This window comes from Osmia lignaria, chromosome 13 (genome assembly GCF_051020975.1).
Source record: "Osmia lignaria lignaria isolate PbOS001 chromosome 13, iyOsmLign1, whole genome shotgun sequence".
Lineage (NCBI taxonomy): Eukaryota > Metazoa > Arthropoda > Insecta > Hymenoptera > Megachilidae > Osmia > Osmia lignaria.
Window position 1 is genome coordinate 265,822 of NC_135044.1, and position 15,946 is coordinate 281,767.

The window sequence follows — 15,946 nt, forward strand, 5'->3', positions numbered from 1 at the left end:
AAAGACCGCCCTAAAGAAGGGGGTGGGGTTAAAAATTCGACCGTAGCGCCATCTATACGAGAACGGCTCAAACTACTCAACGAGTTACCGACTTACCGACATCCATAAGGAGAACACTGGCGCCACCTATCGGGAAGTCGCGGAAACTGTTCGGCAAGTAGTTTCCGCTACTTTCGTACAGATGGCGCTAGTAATCTCCTTATGGATGACGGTAAGTCGGTAACTCGTTGAGTAGTTTGAGCCGTTCTCGTATAGATGGCGCTACGGAACGAATTTTTCTTGTCGTGAAGATGGTGCTTGTCGATAGTACCTCAAGCTATTTTTCATTATCTGTGGCAGGCATATGGTGTAATTGTTTTACCGGCAATCTTGTATGTACAGAAGAATAACCTACTTATTACTTACATATTATTATTAAATATTAAACTATACTAATATGAAACTATTTTCTAAATAATTAATAAACCTGTTGTTTTATTTTAATGCGAATTTTTAAAAGGTTAAAGCAACAGAATGGATCGTACGAGTATAGGAAACTCGTTAGGAAGAAATTTGACGTCCCCAAGAAAACGCATGTCAATAGTTCAATCTTTAAAGAAAAATACTTCGTAAGTTTATTACAATCGTTAATGGGCTGTTGGTTATAAATTAACACAGTGAATTTTTCATTTTTACAGAACCGTAAGCGTATCTGGACGCTCAAACCAGTCTGTACAAGTGATATGTAAAACCGCTAATCATGTAGTGGAAAGTTTTGGTTCTTCTTTACCTGTACTTGTTACAGAAGCTCTTAGATTTGTAGATAAAAATACCGCTGTTAGCGTTAATATTTCGACCGATGGTTGGGCTTGGCTTGTATGTGGACGTAGGTTACTTGTATGGCAATGTAAAACCACAATTCATGATCCAAAGCAACGAAGAACTTTTAAAACTCAGTGTCGTGAATTATTGTTGCCCCAAAGTGATTTAGCTCACAAAGCAGAATGCATAGTTGTTTGGTTACCAGCAGGTCAACAGGTTGGTAAAATTTGTCTAATCAGAATTGAACTCTGTTACAATTAGTGTAATGTGATTTTTAAAAATAAATAGGTACCTAGTTGCATGGCTGTTTCTCCTGAGGGCATTGTACGATTTTGGGCTAGCGTTGCCCATGAAGGATCTTCTGTGGAAACAAGCGCAGAACTGGCAGGTCAAGAAGTTAATTGTCTTACTTACGTTCCTGGTCATGGTTGTATTTTAGCTACAACCACCTGTACAGTGGCGTTATTACAGCCGCAGTTTATTGGTGGGAAAAACAGCATTACATGTCAGGTCCTTAGAACAAGTCAGGGATGGCTTGGAGGTATAGGACGTAGAATGACCTCTCTTATTTTTGGAGCTATGCCTCAATCCCCAGTTACAGAAACGGTTAAATTTTATTAGCAAAACTTAACACCCAGTTAACGATCATACTATGGAATAAAGTGAAACTTGTTCGTTTTTATTTTCTAGAAATTAGTAAAAGTTGCTTGTACAACTATGGAAGACAAAGGATCCAGAGTTCTCATTTTAGCTGGTTCATCTTTACAGTATTGGTCTTTTCCTCACAATGAACAGGAGAAAATGGAATTTGACGAGGATATTGGACATATTATTTCACAAATATTTCAACGGGTATGTTGTTCTAAACAAATTGGAACAACTCGTTCAGTTGCACTTAAAACAATTGTTACTTTAGGAATCAAATGAATACAATCCTCAAAATATGGAAACTTGGTTGATCGATATGCAACCTTGTGACGAAGGAATAGTATTTTTAATGGCAGCACACTGTACAACTGCATCGCGCTTAATTCATTTTGCTCTTGGTAGTATTATTATTTGAAATAATTTTTTATTGTAATTTTAAAGAAAGAGTACTACAATAACTTAATTTATATATGTTGGTTAATTTAATTGTACAGGTTTAATACAATTATCTGGTACAACGTTAGCACATACGTTTAAATGGTTCATACCAGTTAAAATTGATCTTCTCTTTTACCAGAACGATATAGAATCAATTTTAGTTTCGTACCGTTTTATATTATGTGGATGGGAAGCCATTATATATAATAAGACTGATGTGTTAGTTGTGAATTGTAAGTTTTATCATTTTACATATGATTTTATTAAATATTTGTTCATATTTTTTAAAAGTAAAAACTGTTCTAGATATGTCAGATCATGAACAGGATAAAATAGATCTAGTACGAGGAGAAGATGATAGTATCCTTGGTGGTGCCTTATGTTCAGGAACTCCAGTTTTGTTTACTAAAAATTTTGGACTGGTTTCCATTGTACCAACAGATTTTACATCTCAAGATTTAAGCATGTTCGTTTCCTTTATACCATTTATAAATCATTTAATTTATAACAATTTTATTAATAATACGTTTCACATTTATTTGTAGAAGTTACGCCGATAATATTAATACGAGTACAGATTATAATTACCGAATTAATTCAACCGCACAAAATTTCACTAGTCTCATAAGCAACGAAGAAGTTCAGGATATGTATTATAGTTCTGACAGCACTACACAATTGCGTGCTACGTTTCTTCTTAGCCTCCGTCAAAATAAAGTAAGCTGCTTAACATTCATTGTTATAGGAATAATTATCATTTATTAACATGTTTCATTTTATTGTAGGCACAGTGTGAAGAAATATTGTCTCAACTTTTTCCTGTACAGGAAGAGCCAGTGATGGATATAGATGCTACTCTCGATACTCTAGTTTTGAAAGTTGCTAAAGATTTAATAGATGATTATCCAGCAAATGATCCACGTTGGACAAATCATAGAGATTTATGTAATTGAATTGTTCATAATCTACCTTTTAAATATGAAATACATAATTTACATAAATTTAATCGCTTACGTGCCATTTGCAGCAATGACAATTAATGCAGTTACTTCTATGCAAATACTTAATCAACTGGAAGGGAAACTCAAAGCGTTAGACTTATTCGTAACATTTCTGAAAGAACATAATTTATGGAAGAGAGTAAGTCGATTTATTATATAATTACATTTACACATAAATAGGAATTAAAGGAATAGTAACGAAGTGAAATTTTTTTTTTTTTTTTTTTTTTTTTTTTTTTCATTTAGTTTTGCGCAGTTACATATAGAGGAATAATTATGGCAACGCCTCATGTTCTCGAAGAATATGCAGAAAAGATAGTCGCAGCTATAACCATATACAATCTCCAAAATAGGTAAATTTTTATACGCATAGTACGTGTATGGGTACTTAATTTTTTTTATTAAACAATCATTTGTTATCATTTACAGATATTCTGATATCGTGGATGCAGTAATAGAACATACTTTAAGCCCGGATGCATACGTATCCGATGAGTTAACACCGCGTGATATATTTTATCGTGAAGCAAGTACGGTACATCGTTTTCTTCCTACCCTAGTGAATACTGCATCAGAAGTAACTCAGTCTGAAAGACCCATCCAACAAGTAGCACATTATATTATGCAAGTGAATGCTATATTATTAGTAAGTATAATGAAATCCATAAAATAAACATTCTATAGCTGAATTGCTGATTTATTTATTAAATATACTAATAATAGGCTATATTGCACGAAGTGATTAAATACCGACAACATAATGCTAAACGGTTCATACCTACAAGATGCTCAACCGGGATAACAGAGTATCTTCCATGGACAGCAGCAGTTGGAAAACATGGATTAAGGAATTGTCTTACTACAATGGTTAATAATATATTTCCAATGAAACATTTTTTTTGTACCTTCAAAATTTTACAACGTATCGTATTATTACAGTACAATTTAACCCTTAAACATGGTATCACTGGAACTAATGATTCAACGGTTAGAAATGAATTGTACGAGCAATTAGTCAGTTACATAGATTTAATATTAGATGGTCGTAAGTCTCATTTAGAAAGTGTTAGAGGAACAGAGAAGTTTGAAATACTTATAAAACAGTACGAAACGGATCGAACAAACTTAATTCAACCTTTAAGTACGTAGCTCTTTTAGTTAATTTCAATAACATTCATAACAGAATATACTTATATGTTGCAATTTATAGTAAAGGAAGAACAATACGACAGTGCCGCGATGCTAGCTGAGAAGTACTGTGATTTTGCCTCTCTTATACAAATATGTGAATTAACTAACAATAAAAATCGTTTAGATGGATATATAGAAAAATTTGCAGCTCAAGACTTTGTAGGATTTTTATTTTCATGGTGAGATTCTTCAGGTGGAGCTATTTGAAGAAATTTAAACCTGCTTTTATTATTAATTGAATTTGATGTCCATTTTATTGCTTGAATTATAGGTATGTAAAAGATGGTCGACAAGGTCAGTTGGTAGAGAAATGTAGACGCGGAGGTACTGTTGAATTAGCAGAAAAATTAGCCGAACATCCTACACTGTCATGGGTACAGTCTGCATTAACAGACGACTTACGTTTTGCTGCTAATACACTACATTCTTTAGCAATCCAGGAAAATGAATTGGTAACTCGCAAAAAGGTATAATAGTCGTCTTATTTGTCAATCATAAAAAAATGTTCAAGGATTTTTAGTTACAAAACCGTTTGTTCTTGTCAGTCTATGCTTTCCTTAGCAAAACTGGCTCTTCTAGCTTCGGACGACCCTGAGGAAGAAGTGAGAGAATGTGTAAAAAGAATTAATAATGAATTGGCACTTATAGCTCATCAAGAAGATTTACCAACGCAAGTACTTCAGACATACGGTTACGATGTAGAAAAATTACGAGTATTTACATCAACAGAATTAATTACGGTATTAATTTTCATTCGTAAATATACATCTTGTAAGATGTTTTATACATATAAATGTGGTATAATTGACAGTTATATACGTCCGAGGATAATGTTGATGCAAATGAATATGACTTCAAAAAGGCTCTCGATTTATTGGAGTATGTGGATCAAGAAGATGAAAAAATGTCTTTAAAATTACGAATATGGGCACGGGCAGCTAAACGAGATCAATGGGATAACGTAGGAAAGAATCCGGAACAGCAAGTGCAGGAAACAATTTTCTTTAAATTAATGGATCTGGCACATTTCATGGGTAAACAAAGATTTATAAAAAATATATACCAAGAATAATTTTTATTGATGAAAATTATTATCATTTGATTTGTTTTATAGGTGGTAAAGTAAATGAATTTCTTCCTCCAGTTGACATGTTATTGACTGAGACTGAATTGGGAAGTCTTGCAGCATCGAGCAACTTTCAGTTTCTCGTTAAATTTGTGTATGAGTATGCGTACAGCAATTATTAATCTACTTGATCAGTTGTAAGTAAAAATAAAATTTGTATTTTTTATACAACAAATAAATGTTTATGCAGTAGATCATGTTTGAAAGCATAAGAATTTTTTAAATCAGGCATTTTATTTGTATAAAAAGATGATACAAATGTTTATAAAAACTTAAGGACTAATTTAAAATCATATCTTATAATATAAAAAAGTTTACATTAATATGTGGAGTATAAATAATGTCAAAAGGTTAAGTAATACTAGTACATTTTTATTTGCAGAATTTTCTTGCTCTAAACTCTGCCGATTCATTCTTATAATAAATCTTACCTGATCTGGTGTTTTACAGTCTATTTCTGAAAAAAAGATCATTATCATTGAAAGTAATGTTATATTAAATTTTTCTATACTTTCTTTCTTTATACAAGATATTCGATTACAGGTGAACATCCTTTGAGGGGGTGATAACTGCGATGATTCTGAAAAGCTTTTTCCTGTAAATCAAAAACTAAGCCTCTACGAGCATTTTGGTAAAGGAAAATGTTGTTCAGAATCACTCCAGCTACCACTCCCTTGAAGGATACCTACCCGTATATTATAACTATTGTAACTAATATTTACCTGCACATTTATATAAAGAGGTCACATTTTGTATTTGAAGATATACGTTAGGACAAGGCAAAGTCTTAACACATTTGTAGTGATTGGTTAAATTAATTTCTTTATAACCAGTTAATTCCTTGCACTGAAACTTTTCTTTATCGTCTGATTTAAATTGTATCCATGAACAAGCTTTCATGGTACCATATCCAAATGTATGAATCTAAAAAAGAATTAATATTATAACAAAAGTGGTTTAGAATAATGAACTTTATGAATTATGTTCTTTTAATACGAACTGTGATCGATGTTTTTTCCATATTTTGCTTCCAGTTTGAATGCATTTTGTATGTAATAGATTCCGAAGGACTTATATAGTCTTCAAATTGCGGGAGAAAGTTGTTTGAATCATGTGAGTTGAAAGACATAGGTCTCAGTATCATTGGAACTAAAAATATATGCAATGAATGCTTTCTTTTATGATTTAAAAAGTATTAAATTATATAGTTAATAACATACTTTTTGATGCATATCGAGTAATAGCGTTCATATTTGAGTTTTCTATTAAATGATCTTCACTGGATAGAATAAACGATGCAAAGAATTTAGTATTAGATAGTGATGTATAATACACGTAATGAACATCTGTAAACATCACGGAAAATCATTTAGATTTATAATTTCTTAGTTTACAAAAGTTTCGTAGAACCATTACCTGGATGATTATACTTTATTTCACGTAGAATCGTCATTGCTGATAGTTTATCATCATTAGACATAGAACCTAACGGAGATAATAGTACAACTATTTGACCAAGATTTCCAATTACATGATGTTTTTCATTATTTTCCCATGTTTTATTTAAATGAGTAAATATTGTATTCAAAATTTTAGTGTAATTCAGTTGTGTAGGCCCTAAAAGGATACTACTATAAATATTTCTTCTAAAATTATGATAAAACGATGAAACTTACATGAAATATTTGTGAGATTGTTTAATGTTTCAAACGCAAGTGATGGACTGTCTGTAATATTTAACAACCATTCTCCTGAGGTACCATGTATTATACCGATCTTTGATCCATACATTGATACATTTAAGTCTTGTATCAAAGCTCTAATAAAATAGATTTAGCTTAAAAATAAGAATATCTTCTGATATAAATAACTGTAAAAGACTATATTTTTATATAGTGTAACTTACGCTAAAAAATCTACTGTATATTCTACTGTCCATGAGCCATCAAACACAATTAATGCCTCTACCCGAGAATGATTTATTTGTTGACAAGGCAATTCCGGAAATAGATAAGTTTCTGCATAGGTATAAAATTGTTCAGTAGCACTTTCAACCAAATTCTGCAAAATTTCAGGTGGAATATATGCAATACTTTTATGATAAGCTAACATCTGAGCTATTGCATAGACCTGTTGTAAATAATAGTTACAAATTAAATAAACTGATGGAATTGCAATACTTTACTTAATTCGTATTATAACAAACCTGTTCATTCAGAATAGTTTTTGGCACAGCATATAAGAAAGCTTGTGATCGATCGCAAGCTCTAATATTTGTGTTAAAAGCAATACCTTTATAGGAATAATACATCTCCAAAATTTGACTAAGTCGAAGACTATAGAAATCTTCAATCCAAGTCTTCAAGTTACTTGCGATAATCATACCTAAAGCAATAGGTATATGATTAGTTAGCATTTGTCTAAAAAATTGTTGATTATATGTTATACTACTTCACCATCAATGCCTCCTAGTAGTTCAGCTCGTGTTGCATCAAAGTTTTCATATGGACTTGTGAGATAGAAAATAATTGGACGTATTCTGTTCTGCCAAAATCCTGTTGCACCAAGAGTCATGTTGAATTCCATCAAGGGCCCTTGATATACTACCATTTCTGCTAATTCGCCTAATCGAACAATATCCTTTTATATCTATTAAAAATGCATAATAGAAATATTATTATATGCTATACCTGCAATTGTAGTTAACCATACATTATCAACTTTCATAGATGAAGACATTAATGCATGATACCACATAGATGGTTCACGACTCATATCACTTCTTGGTAGAATAAAATCAATTTCCTCTTCATTGTATTTTAAACTGTATATAGTTGTGGAGTTCGTTTCTAGAAAGAAATATGTACAAGTGATGCGATATTATATTATTTTACAGTACTGATACTTACCTGAAGGAGATGTTTCCAAAGTAGTAATTAACTGGTTCACAGCAACATTTTGATGTTGAAGTGTTGCAGCAACAGCTCCTATAATTGCTCCAGGGGCAATAGTTCCATATGTTGTCAGAATTACTCCTTGTTGTATTGGACAACTCTGTGTTTTAGTAGATACACTTATACCTGTGTAATAATTTTTAGTTTTCATCTCTACAAATACTCTTTCTTTCCATTTTAAAGATTACCTGTTAAATTTTCACTCTGAATGATTTGACTACATATTTTATTACTTCCTTCAATGTCATATTTTAGAACTGTATTTGAAATAGCCTGATGAAGTATACAGCGTTCTGCATGTGAAAGTATATGAACTGGTAAAATTTCTGCATTGCCTGGAATTAGTTCTTCCATTAATTTATGTTTGGTACGTTGAGTTCCAGTTCCACTAAATGGAAGTATACTATCTGAAGCTCGCACATCTTTTTGATATTCAATACCATCAAACTTGAATCTGTTATTTGTAAAAGATGATCATTAGATAATGACATCGGGTACTAACATAATTTAAATATTTTTATATTACATTTAATTACCTATGTAATATTGCCGATGACATTATTCTCATATTCATGGTTGTATACGAATGCCTTTCCATTTTTTGAATGATATCTATTATTACACGTAAATTTAATGGAAGTTTGGGATTCAGTGTACTGTTGTTTCTGTAACACTCCCTGAGTGCTGCTGGTATACCTATTTGTGACCATGTTAATTGTAATTCTGTGTAATAAACAAATTAAAGTCAGAATTTGAAATTGAATTGCTTGATATCTTGTGTAGTAATCAAATAACTTACCAAAATACAGTATAAAAAATAAAGCTTTGTTAGTTCTCATGTTTATATTATTGAGAATTCATTACATGAAGTGTAATACTTATATTCTACTTTCGGTATCTTTTATATAATGACTCAGAATTGTGCAAGTATGAAAGGAGATATAGTTCTATTTAAAATCTGATAAGATATTTCTTTTGGATAAAAATATTTATGATTCTTTTTCTCTAACAAAATCTTGAAACTTATATAAGTTCAAGATTTTTTATTTGTGTTATTAAGTAAAATTATACTGAATGTTAAACATGAAATTTAAGTTATTGAAAAAAGGTCAATATTATTTAAAATAAAATTGATTTACATATACAGTAAGATATAACATAAATATTTAATACTTTAAAGATATAGTATACAAAATGATTGATAACATTTAATGCATAATGTTTACTGTTTGATAGTTTTTAAGATATTTTTCAGGTCTTAAGAATATCTGATTTAATATCTATAACAAAGTGGGGACATATTACTCATTATGTATCATATTATCTTATCTGTTTAGTGATGATAGGTTTGGCTATATCTCTGGATAGGTGTGGTATCATACCTTACTGGAGCTGGTTGTAGGAGTACCATTTATTCTGTTAAAAAAGTGTCTAAAATTCAGTTCTGGTATGTATTTCTTTAATGTTATATACAATTTGACTTCTTTATAATTGTTTATTTAAATTAAATACACTTGTTCGTTAATCAGTTACATATTAAATACATGATATGTTATCATATTTTTTTATATTATACAATTCTGTATTACTTTCATATATCTTTTTCTATTTATATACTGGTTAACTATACGAACGTAAAATTAATAAATTTTTTCTACTTTAAGTTTGTTTCAGCAATGGCAAAATTTTTGTATTTTTTTATTTTTATTACATTAAGTGAGTATTTATTTTATTACTATCATATTATGAAATTTAAAAAATATACCTCTTTACAATTATTAATTTCTTTTAGCTGTGTATGCACAAGAAAATGCACTTAGAAATCTTCCACCTTCTCTTCGAGAATGTTACGAGAATAAATATCTTCTGGAAAGAGATAACAGATTACCACATACTTTAAATACATTTCTTGCAATACTTCGCAAAATTGAAGATACAGAAGGGCTTAACATGGATCTGAGAAGCTTATCTGTAGCACTCTTACATCGGTAAATTATTTGTACTTTAAAATAATAATTTCGTGAAAAAATATAACTTCACTGATACTTAATACATTTGATTCACAGTTTTCGACAAGATGGAATTGCTCCAAATCCTCGTGTTAATTCACAAAATGGAATAACACCTTATGCACCAATCTCTTTCCAATTCTTTCGTCATGCTCAAACTCTACGGCTTATACCAGGGAATGCCATGTTATTTCCTAATAATAGTATCACAGATGTTGAAAGGGTATGTATAACATTCAAAATCCTTACCACTATTGTAGTCTATCTGTACTCATTAATTTAATATTTAACTATTGTATTGCAGTGTACTTTACACTTTATGTTATCAAGTACCATTGATGTTTTTGAAAGGGGAGATGAAGCAAAAGTTTGTAGAATTGCAAATAGAAGAAGATTTGTAAGAAGCATTTTAAAGGATAATAAAACTCCGACTGAAAGTACTATCAATGATGTGGAAACATTGTCATCAGAAGAACTGTAAGTTTAACAAGAAAAAGATCAATACGAAAAATAAAATGTACATTGTAAATCATTTTTATGTAGAAGGACTATGACTCACCATAATGATAACGGTGTTAAACCAACAATTGATCCAAATTCGCTGTATCCAGAATTACCACCTAATCACCCTGATAGTGCACGACTATCTACATTACCACATCTTAGCAAATGTCCTGTGGAAAATGGAGTTATAAAAACTGAGTAAGTGTTCAATTTATTTAAAAAAAAAAAATATACATACATATGTGGGTATACGATTAAATTAATTTTTTTAGGTGGGGTACACTCTCTCCTGGTTTAGTCCTGGCTGGAATAGCTGCAGCTACGCAACCTGAAATAACTACACTTAAAAATTTAGAACCCGATACAGTTCAGAAAAAGAATATAAATTTATCATTAACTTTGGATAATAAATGGGTTGCTACTTTAGCTGGTAATATTAAATTCTTAAAATATCTATAGATAACTAATTAATCACCTTAAATACATGAATTATTATTATTATTATAAACAGGAGATTTAGCAGAGGTAGCTTTAAGGCAAGGTCCTACCATGGATCCACAAACAGACAAACTTAGTCTTGGAGCAACTGGTAACTGGAATTCCACTGCTTTACCACGTTGGTACTTTTTAAGTTCCAATGAAAAAAATGAAATGACAACGGCAGAAATCAGAGGAGATTTAGATGGCTTAATCTTGGCTAATGAAATTAGTAAATGGTATTCTAAAATACCCAGTTTGAGACTTTCACAGATATTTGATATGTACTACAGCTCATTAGGATTCTTTGATTCTGCGATTAGAGCATGCAACCGAAACACATTATTTACAGCCGTTGCTCCTAATGAAACAATGGTTGCACAGGTAAAAAATATACTATAATAATTGTAAAATATTTCCAATTAATTTCTGAAATGAAAGTTATTTTAATGTTACGTACTTGTCACTTTCTATAGACGTACAGCGCTGCTTTATTGTTAGATCCTTACATAGCACAAGCAACAATAGAACCTGCAGTAATAGAAAAGCTTTCGGTACAAGCAGTAAATGAATTAGTAAAATACGTGCGTAAGTATTAACGTCATCTCAACTTTCTCTTCATAAAACAATTGAACAAGGCATATGTATTTATTTGAATGATCTTACAGCTTTGTCAATGGGGAAAGATCCCTCGTGTAAGGCTACAGACACATCGCTTGATTTGACCAAGATATCTGTTGATTTGACAATCATTCTGGATACAAATTTGGATCTTGCTACAATAAAACCTATTCTTGCGTAAGTTTTTAAAAACACCCGATACTATACACACGCGAGGATGTATACTAATAATTATTAATGTGTATTTGTTTTAGAACCTTATTGGAGAGCGTAGAAATTAATCGGTTTAATTCTAATTTCACGTTAATAAACGGAGGGGATGGAACTCTAATTATTAACAGTACTTGGAATATTTTAGATTTTCAAGCTTATAATTCATCACATTATGAGAACAGTACGTAGTAATTTATAAATTCATAATAAGTAATAATTTGCGAACAAACTAATTACATAGCAATTCATTCAGTTACTCATGGTTTTGATTTACCCAAATCACTGGAAAAATTAAATTGGTACTTGAAAAATAAACTGAGCAACGAACGTAATCGTGATGGTGGTGCTAGGTCCGATGTTGTCTTAATTATTCCACGTGTGCCAGATATTCCCAAAACTGATAAGGAATTCTGTTTACAACGCATTTCACATATGCGAGAATTAATTCCAGGTAACGACTTATATTTTATAAATGTATTCGATTAAATTCTGGTATCTTTGTATAATTTATTGTTAATAATTGTTTCAGATACGGTATTGCTTATTGCCACATATGGATCAAAAGATACCTGGTCCGACTTGGTAAAAAATTCTGCAACAGACTTATTTTCTATCACAACTGGAGATACTCCAGATGCTTTAGCACCAATAACCAATATTGTTGCAAGAATAAAACAAGGTAATCACTTCGTAACATTACATAATGTTAAGGAAACGTACTAGCTATAACATGTTACAGTTCCTAAGCGCTTGATCAATACACAATGTGGATCAGACTACGTTTCAACTGGACCTTCAAATCCATACACCGATTACGTAACGCCAAACGGTATTAATTTCTACAGATTACATCCCAATTACTTTTTCAGCACTGAACATTCTGCCACAATAAAGGTGAGCATCTTTATAAATATTATTAATATGTAAAACGTTCTTCACATTATATGTAAACCACGGTTTTAGATTCAAAAAAGTAGCTCTGATAGTTTGACTGTGTGTTCCTCGCGGAAAATATTACAAATGAATGCAACAACAGATTCATCTACATCATGCGCATCGATAACTAATGACGTACACAGTATTACAGTATCTTGTGCTGATGCTACTTTTATTCATGATTGTCCACCACTTTATATATCAGTAAGTGCCAACTCTTCAAGAAGTTCATATCAATGCACAGGTGAGTACAATCGAAGTAAATGGAAATTGTAGAAAGATAATTTAATCTTATTAATAATATAAATTCTTTTTCTTTATTTTTCAGATCATCGATTTTGTAGATTTCCTAATTCAGTAAAATACACGATATCTTACGAAAATTTAGTATGTACTAGTAGTGCAACTAAAATTGCATTCAGTTCTCTTATTTTAATCGTATGTTTAGCTTTTTATAAAGTATAATATTATATAAATCGATTTCATGTGAATTCATTGCTAGAATAATTATCTTGTAAGTTTTTCTATGGTATTCAAATCATAGTTAATAGCATTACGCGTTAAATGTGTTCATTTTCGTTTGCTAACATTCCATACTAAACTGGAGGCTCGTTATTTATCACTTAAACTTTACACGATACATTAACGACATCAAAAGTAATTACCTACACGTATTATATTATTATAACAGATTGAAACAACAATTTGTACATACTTTTTTATAAATAATATATTACCACATATTATGTGACAAATATATTATGCCTCAAACAAAAGGTTTACAGAGAGTAACCGTATGATCTACTCCACAAGCAACCTTTTTCACTTGAGCCCCTACATTTACCTGTAATGCAACTATTTATAATATAATTATACTATTTTTAATAACGAACTTAGTTACCTTCAATGGAAAGTACTGGTCCTTTGAATGTCCTAATCCTAAGGATCCAAATTTGTTGCAACCCCACATATATAAATCACCTAGATTAGTTAAAGCTGCAAGATGACTCATACCACAAAATATCTTAACGACCTACAAAGAACGTATGTAATTACTTCTATTTCCTCGTTAATCTCAGATTTAACTTACTTTCGTATCTTTCTCATATGCATTTTTACCAAACAGTACTGATGGAATTAGTGTTGGCTGCATAATTCTTGTAACGTTGGGACCGAAACCAAGAATACCATAGCCCCACACATAAACATCCCCGTCGTCTATAATATGCATAACTATAATAATTATGCAAACAGTTAAATATAAGATTATTACGTAAAAACTTACTGTTTAAGACCATACAAAAACAACCACCACTTGCAATATCTTTAATATGACCCAACTGCTGTAATGCATTCAATTCAGTAGCAATATTAACTTGTTGATTGTCACCCTGTACAAATAGCTGTCCATATTCTGAGTTACCCCAACCAAATACTTTTCCTTTATCTATAACCACAAGTTCAACCAATTATATAATATATAATTCATTGTGATATTATATACATATAATGCAGTTTACTATGATATTAATACACGAATATTGTAGATACCACTGAGCGCTAACACACAATCAGCAACACAGGCAACTTTTACAATATGCTGTCCAGCTAAATCTCCTTTGACCAAACTTGGTCTATATTCATTTCTGTAATGCGCTAATCCGGTTTGTCCATCTGCACCCCAACCAAAAGTATATACTTCGCCGGATTCTGTCAAGAGTATGCTATCATATAGCAATAAGGGAGGCTATTCAAATACTGCAATTAACTATTTATTACAAGCTACAATATCTCATACCTATGATCCTGCCCAGCTGTTACAGCTTTAATCTTTTTTCCTTTAATATCAGATATACGATGAACTACTTTACTTTTGTTATAATTTTCGTTTATAATTACAGGACGACCACACTGCCCATAGGCATTATTTCCTAATGTAAATAAACCTTCGTCCGTCAATACCAACAAATGTGCTCTTCCAGCTGCTATACTAATAACTTTGGACGAAGAACCGTTTAGCGGTAAATTAATAGGTCTTAGTTCGGTTATTAAGTCATCGGGAAACTTTTTATCATTTTCATGAAAGCCTGTCATAGTGTTACATATGAAATCCTGATGAAATCTTAATCTTTATAACGTAAGATACTTTAAAATGTTCAAATATTTCTTTCTTACCAAGTTGTGAGTCTGTATTTATTCCACTTCCATATAAAATATTCTTATCGTTAGATCGTAATGCAAAGGCAGTAAAACCGTAACCACAGCATATATCGGTTACATCGTGCATTTCTCCAAATGCGAGTCTTTTTGGTCTTGGAATAAATGAAATACCCTTTTCGTGCAACGTTGACTTTAAAGTTCCAAGAGCACCATGCTCTGCCATACCCCAAACATACACTCTGTGATCTCTTTCATTGCTTACCGGATACTGAAAGACTAAAGATATTTGTTATGTAGTATACTCTTCGCGTACTTGCTTTAAACTTCTTACCTGGTATATTTTTTAAAATTGTCTTTTTGTTTCCAGATTTATTTAATCGTACGACTTTATTTCGTTTTCGTACATTATTCTTTAGACATTCCTTTATAGAATTCAACATGGTTAATATATGACTCGTTTTCTTTGAAAATTTACACTTTCAATAGAAATTCCACTTATTAATTAAATCATTGATTCTTTGGAAAATTTTATAACTTATAAAGCAGACTTAATTTCTATCGAAACGCAGGTGTATATATACCATGAAACTTGTCATTATACGTGTTTCTTTCGTTGTTTTTGAAAGCTCCTCTTCTACAAATCTAAAGGTTTCATCTCATGTGTGCGAGTTTCATTTAAAAGCGGGTAATACAAAGTATACATACATATAATGAAAAATTGTGATGGTCCATTTAAAGCAAAACATGTATTTACCGCAAACACATTGTGTGGTTAAAAAAAAAAAAAAAACAAGAATACACAGGTATTTAAAATAATTTAAATGAAATAAAAATTTCTTGTGTTACTTTTAATTACTCTTTAAAAAG

General features: G+C 31.1%; 4 protein-coding genes across 6 annotated transcripts; 2 read left to right on the top strand and 2 right to left on the bottom strand.

The window, feature by feature from the left end:
* The first annotated feature begins 283 nt into the window (after positions 1-283).
* Nup133 (nuclear pore complex protein Nup133) lies at positions 284-5,443 on the top strand. The gene is made up of 20 exons (XM_034337450.2): positions 284-371; positions 500-608; positions 678-1,017; positions 1,090-1,407; positions 1,492-1,653; positions 1,718-1,847; positions 1,944-2,120; positions 2,194-2,353; positions 2,433-2,604; positions 2,673-2,832; positions 2,915-3,027; positions 3,135-3,241; positions 3,318-3,534; positions 3,612-3,755; positions 3,828-4,029; positions 4,099-4,258; positions 4,351-4,546; positions 4,625-4,819; positions 4,891-5,113; positions 5,194-5,443. Exons 2-20 carry the CDS (start codon positions 514-516, stop codon positions 5,325-5,327), a joined length of 3,405 nt encoding a protein of 1,134 aa, XP_034193341.1. The 5' UTR covers positions 284-371; positions 500-513; the 3' UTR covers positions 5,328-5,443.
* A 20-nt stretch (positions 5,444-5,463) lies between these two features.
* On the bottom strand, positions 5,464-10,061 carry LOC117610267 (uncharacterized). Of its 2 annotated transcripts, none has more exons than XM_034337453.2 (14): positions 8,959-9,118; positions 8,696-8,882; positions 8,348-8,613; positions 8,115-8,285; positions 7,896-8,054; positions 7,662-7,829; positions 7,412-7,590; positions 7,112-7,335; positions 6,882-7,024; positions 6,622-6,822; positions 6,426-6,551; positions 6,206-6,354; positions 5,928-6,129; positions 5,464-5,662 (listed from the first exon to the last, which is right to left on the bottom strand). In XM_034337453.2, exons 1-14 carry the CDS (start codon positions 8,996-8,998, stop codon positions 5,520-5,522), a joined length of 2,358 nt encoding a protein of 785 aa, XP_034193344.2. In that variant the 5' UTR covers positions 8,999-9,118; the 3' UTR covers positions 5,464-5,519. The 2 variants fall into 2 exon arrangements, with proteins under 2 accessions (XP_034193344.2, XP_034193345.2); XM_034337454.2 differs by lacking the exon at positions 8,959-9,118 and adding an exon at positions 9,925-10,061 and having other exon boundaries at positions 5,465-5,662.
* Positions 9,434-13,811, top strand: LOC117610265 (uncharacterized). The gene is made up of 16 exons (XM_034337451.2): positions 9,434-9,606; positions 9,824-9,875; positions 9,952-10,147; positions 10,226-10,391; positions 10,473-10,645; positions 10,712-10,870; positions 10,945-11,102; positions 11,184-11,533; positions 11,626-11,737; positions 11,818-11,947; positions 12,025-12,164; positions 12,237-12,434; positions 12,513-12,662; positions 12,723-12,877; positions 12,947-13,163; positions 13,248-13,811. The coding sequence occupies exons 2-16, from the start codon at positions 9,836-9,838 to the stop codon at positions 13,382-13,384; spliced, it is 2,481 nt and encodes an 826-aa protein (XP_034193342.2). The 5' UTR covers positions 9,434-9,606; positions 9,824-9,835; the 3' UTR covers positions 13,385-13,811.
* Positions 13,627-15,794, bottom strand: LOC117610269 (RCC1-like G exchanging factor-like protein). Of its 2 annotated transcripts, none has more exons than XM_034337458.2 (8): positions 15,411-15,793; positions 15,095-15,355; positions 14,718-15,006; positions 14,471-14,643; positions 14,205-14,366; positions 14,010-14,137; positions 13,821-13,952; positions 13,627-13,763 (listed from the first exon to the last, which is right to left on the bottom strand). In XM_034337458.2, exons 1-8 carry the CDS (start codon positions 15,517-15,519, stop codon positions 13,686-13,688), a joined length of 1,332 nt encoding a protein of 443 aa, XP_034193349.1. In that variant the 5' UTR covers positions 15,520-15,793; the 3' UTR covers positions 13,627-13,685. The 2 variants fall into 2 exon arrangements, with proteins under 2 accessions (XP_034193349.1, XP_034193350.1); XM_034337459.2 differs by having other exon boundaries at positions 13,637-13,774; positions 15,411-15,794.
* Positions 15,795-15,946: the final 152 nt, after the last annotated feature.

Excerpts from the sequence above, each read along its gene's own strand:
- LOC117610267 (XM_034337453.2), bottom strand. The coding sequence starts at position 8,998 with ATGAGAACTAACAAAGCTTTATTTTTTATACTGTATTTTG. Across the intron at positions 8,055-8,114 it reads TTTGGAAACATCTCCTTCAG|AAACGAACTCCACAACTATA; the intron begins GTAAGTATCAGT and ends ATTTCTTTCTAG. Across the intron at positions 5,663-5,927 it reads CTCTTTATATAAATGTGCAG|AAATAGACTGTAAAACACCA; the intron begins GTAAATATTAGT and ends TCTTTTTTTCAG.
- LOC117610265 (XM_034337451.2), top strand. The coding sequence starts at position 9,836 with ATGGCAAAATTTTTGTATTTTTTTATTTTTATTACATTAA. Across the intron at positions 12,435-12,512 it reads TATGCGAGAATTAATTCCAG|ATACGGTATTGCTTATTGCC; the intron begins GTAACGACTTAT and ends TAATTGTTTCAG. Across the intron at positions 12,663-12,722 it reads TGTTGCAAGAATAAAACAAG|TTCCTAAGCGCTTGATCAAT; the intron begins GTAATCACTTCG and ends AACATGTTACAG.
- Nup133 (XM_034337450.2), top strand. The coding sequence starts at position 514 with ATGGATCGTACGAGTATAGGAAACTCGTTAGGAAGAAATTTGACGTCC. Across the intron at positions 3,242-3,317 it reads ATATACAATCTCCAAAATAG|ATATTCTGATATCGTGGATG; the intron begins GTAAATTTTTAT and ends TATCATTTACAG. Across the intron at positions 4,820-4,890 it reads CATCAACAGAATTAATTACG|TTATATACGTCCGAGGATAA; the intron begins GTATTAATTTTC and ends TATAATTGACAG.
- LOC117610269 (XM_034337458.2), bottom strand. The coding sequence starts at position 15,519 with ATGTTGAATTCTATAAAGGAATGTCTAAAGAATAATGTACGAAAACGA. Across the intron at positions 14,138-14,204 it reads TTTTTGTATGGTCTTAAACA|ACGACGGGGATGTTTATGTG; the intron begins GTAAGTTTTTAC and ends TGCATATTATAG. Across the intron at positions 13,953-14,009 it reads CATATGAGAAAGATACGAAA|GTCGTTAAGATATTTTGTGG; the intron begins GTAAGTTAAATC and ends CGTTCTTTGTAG.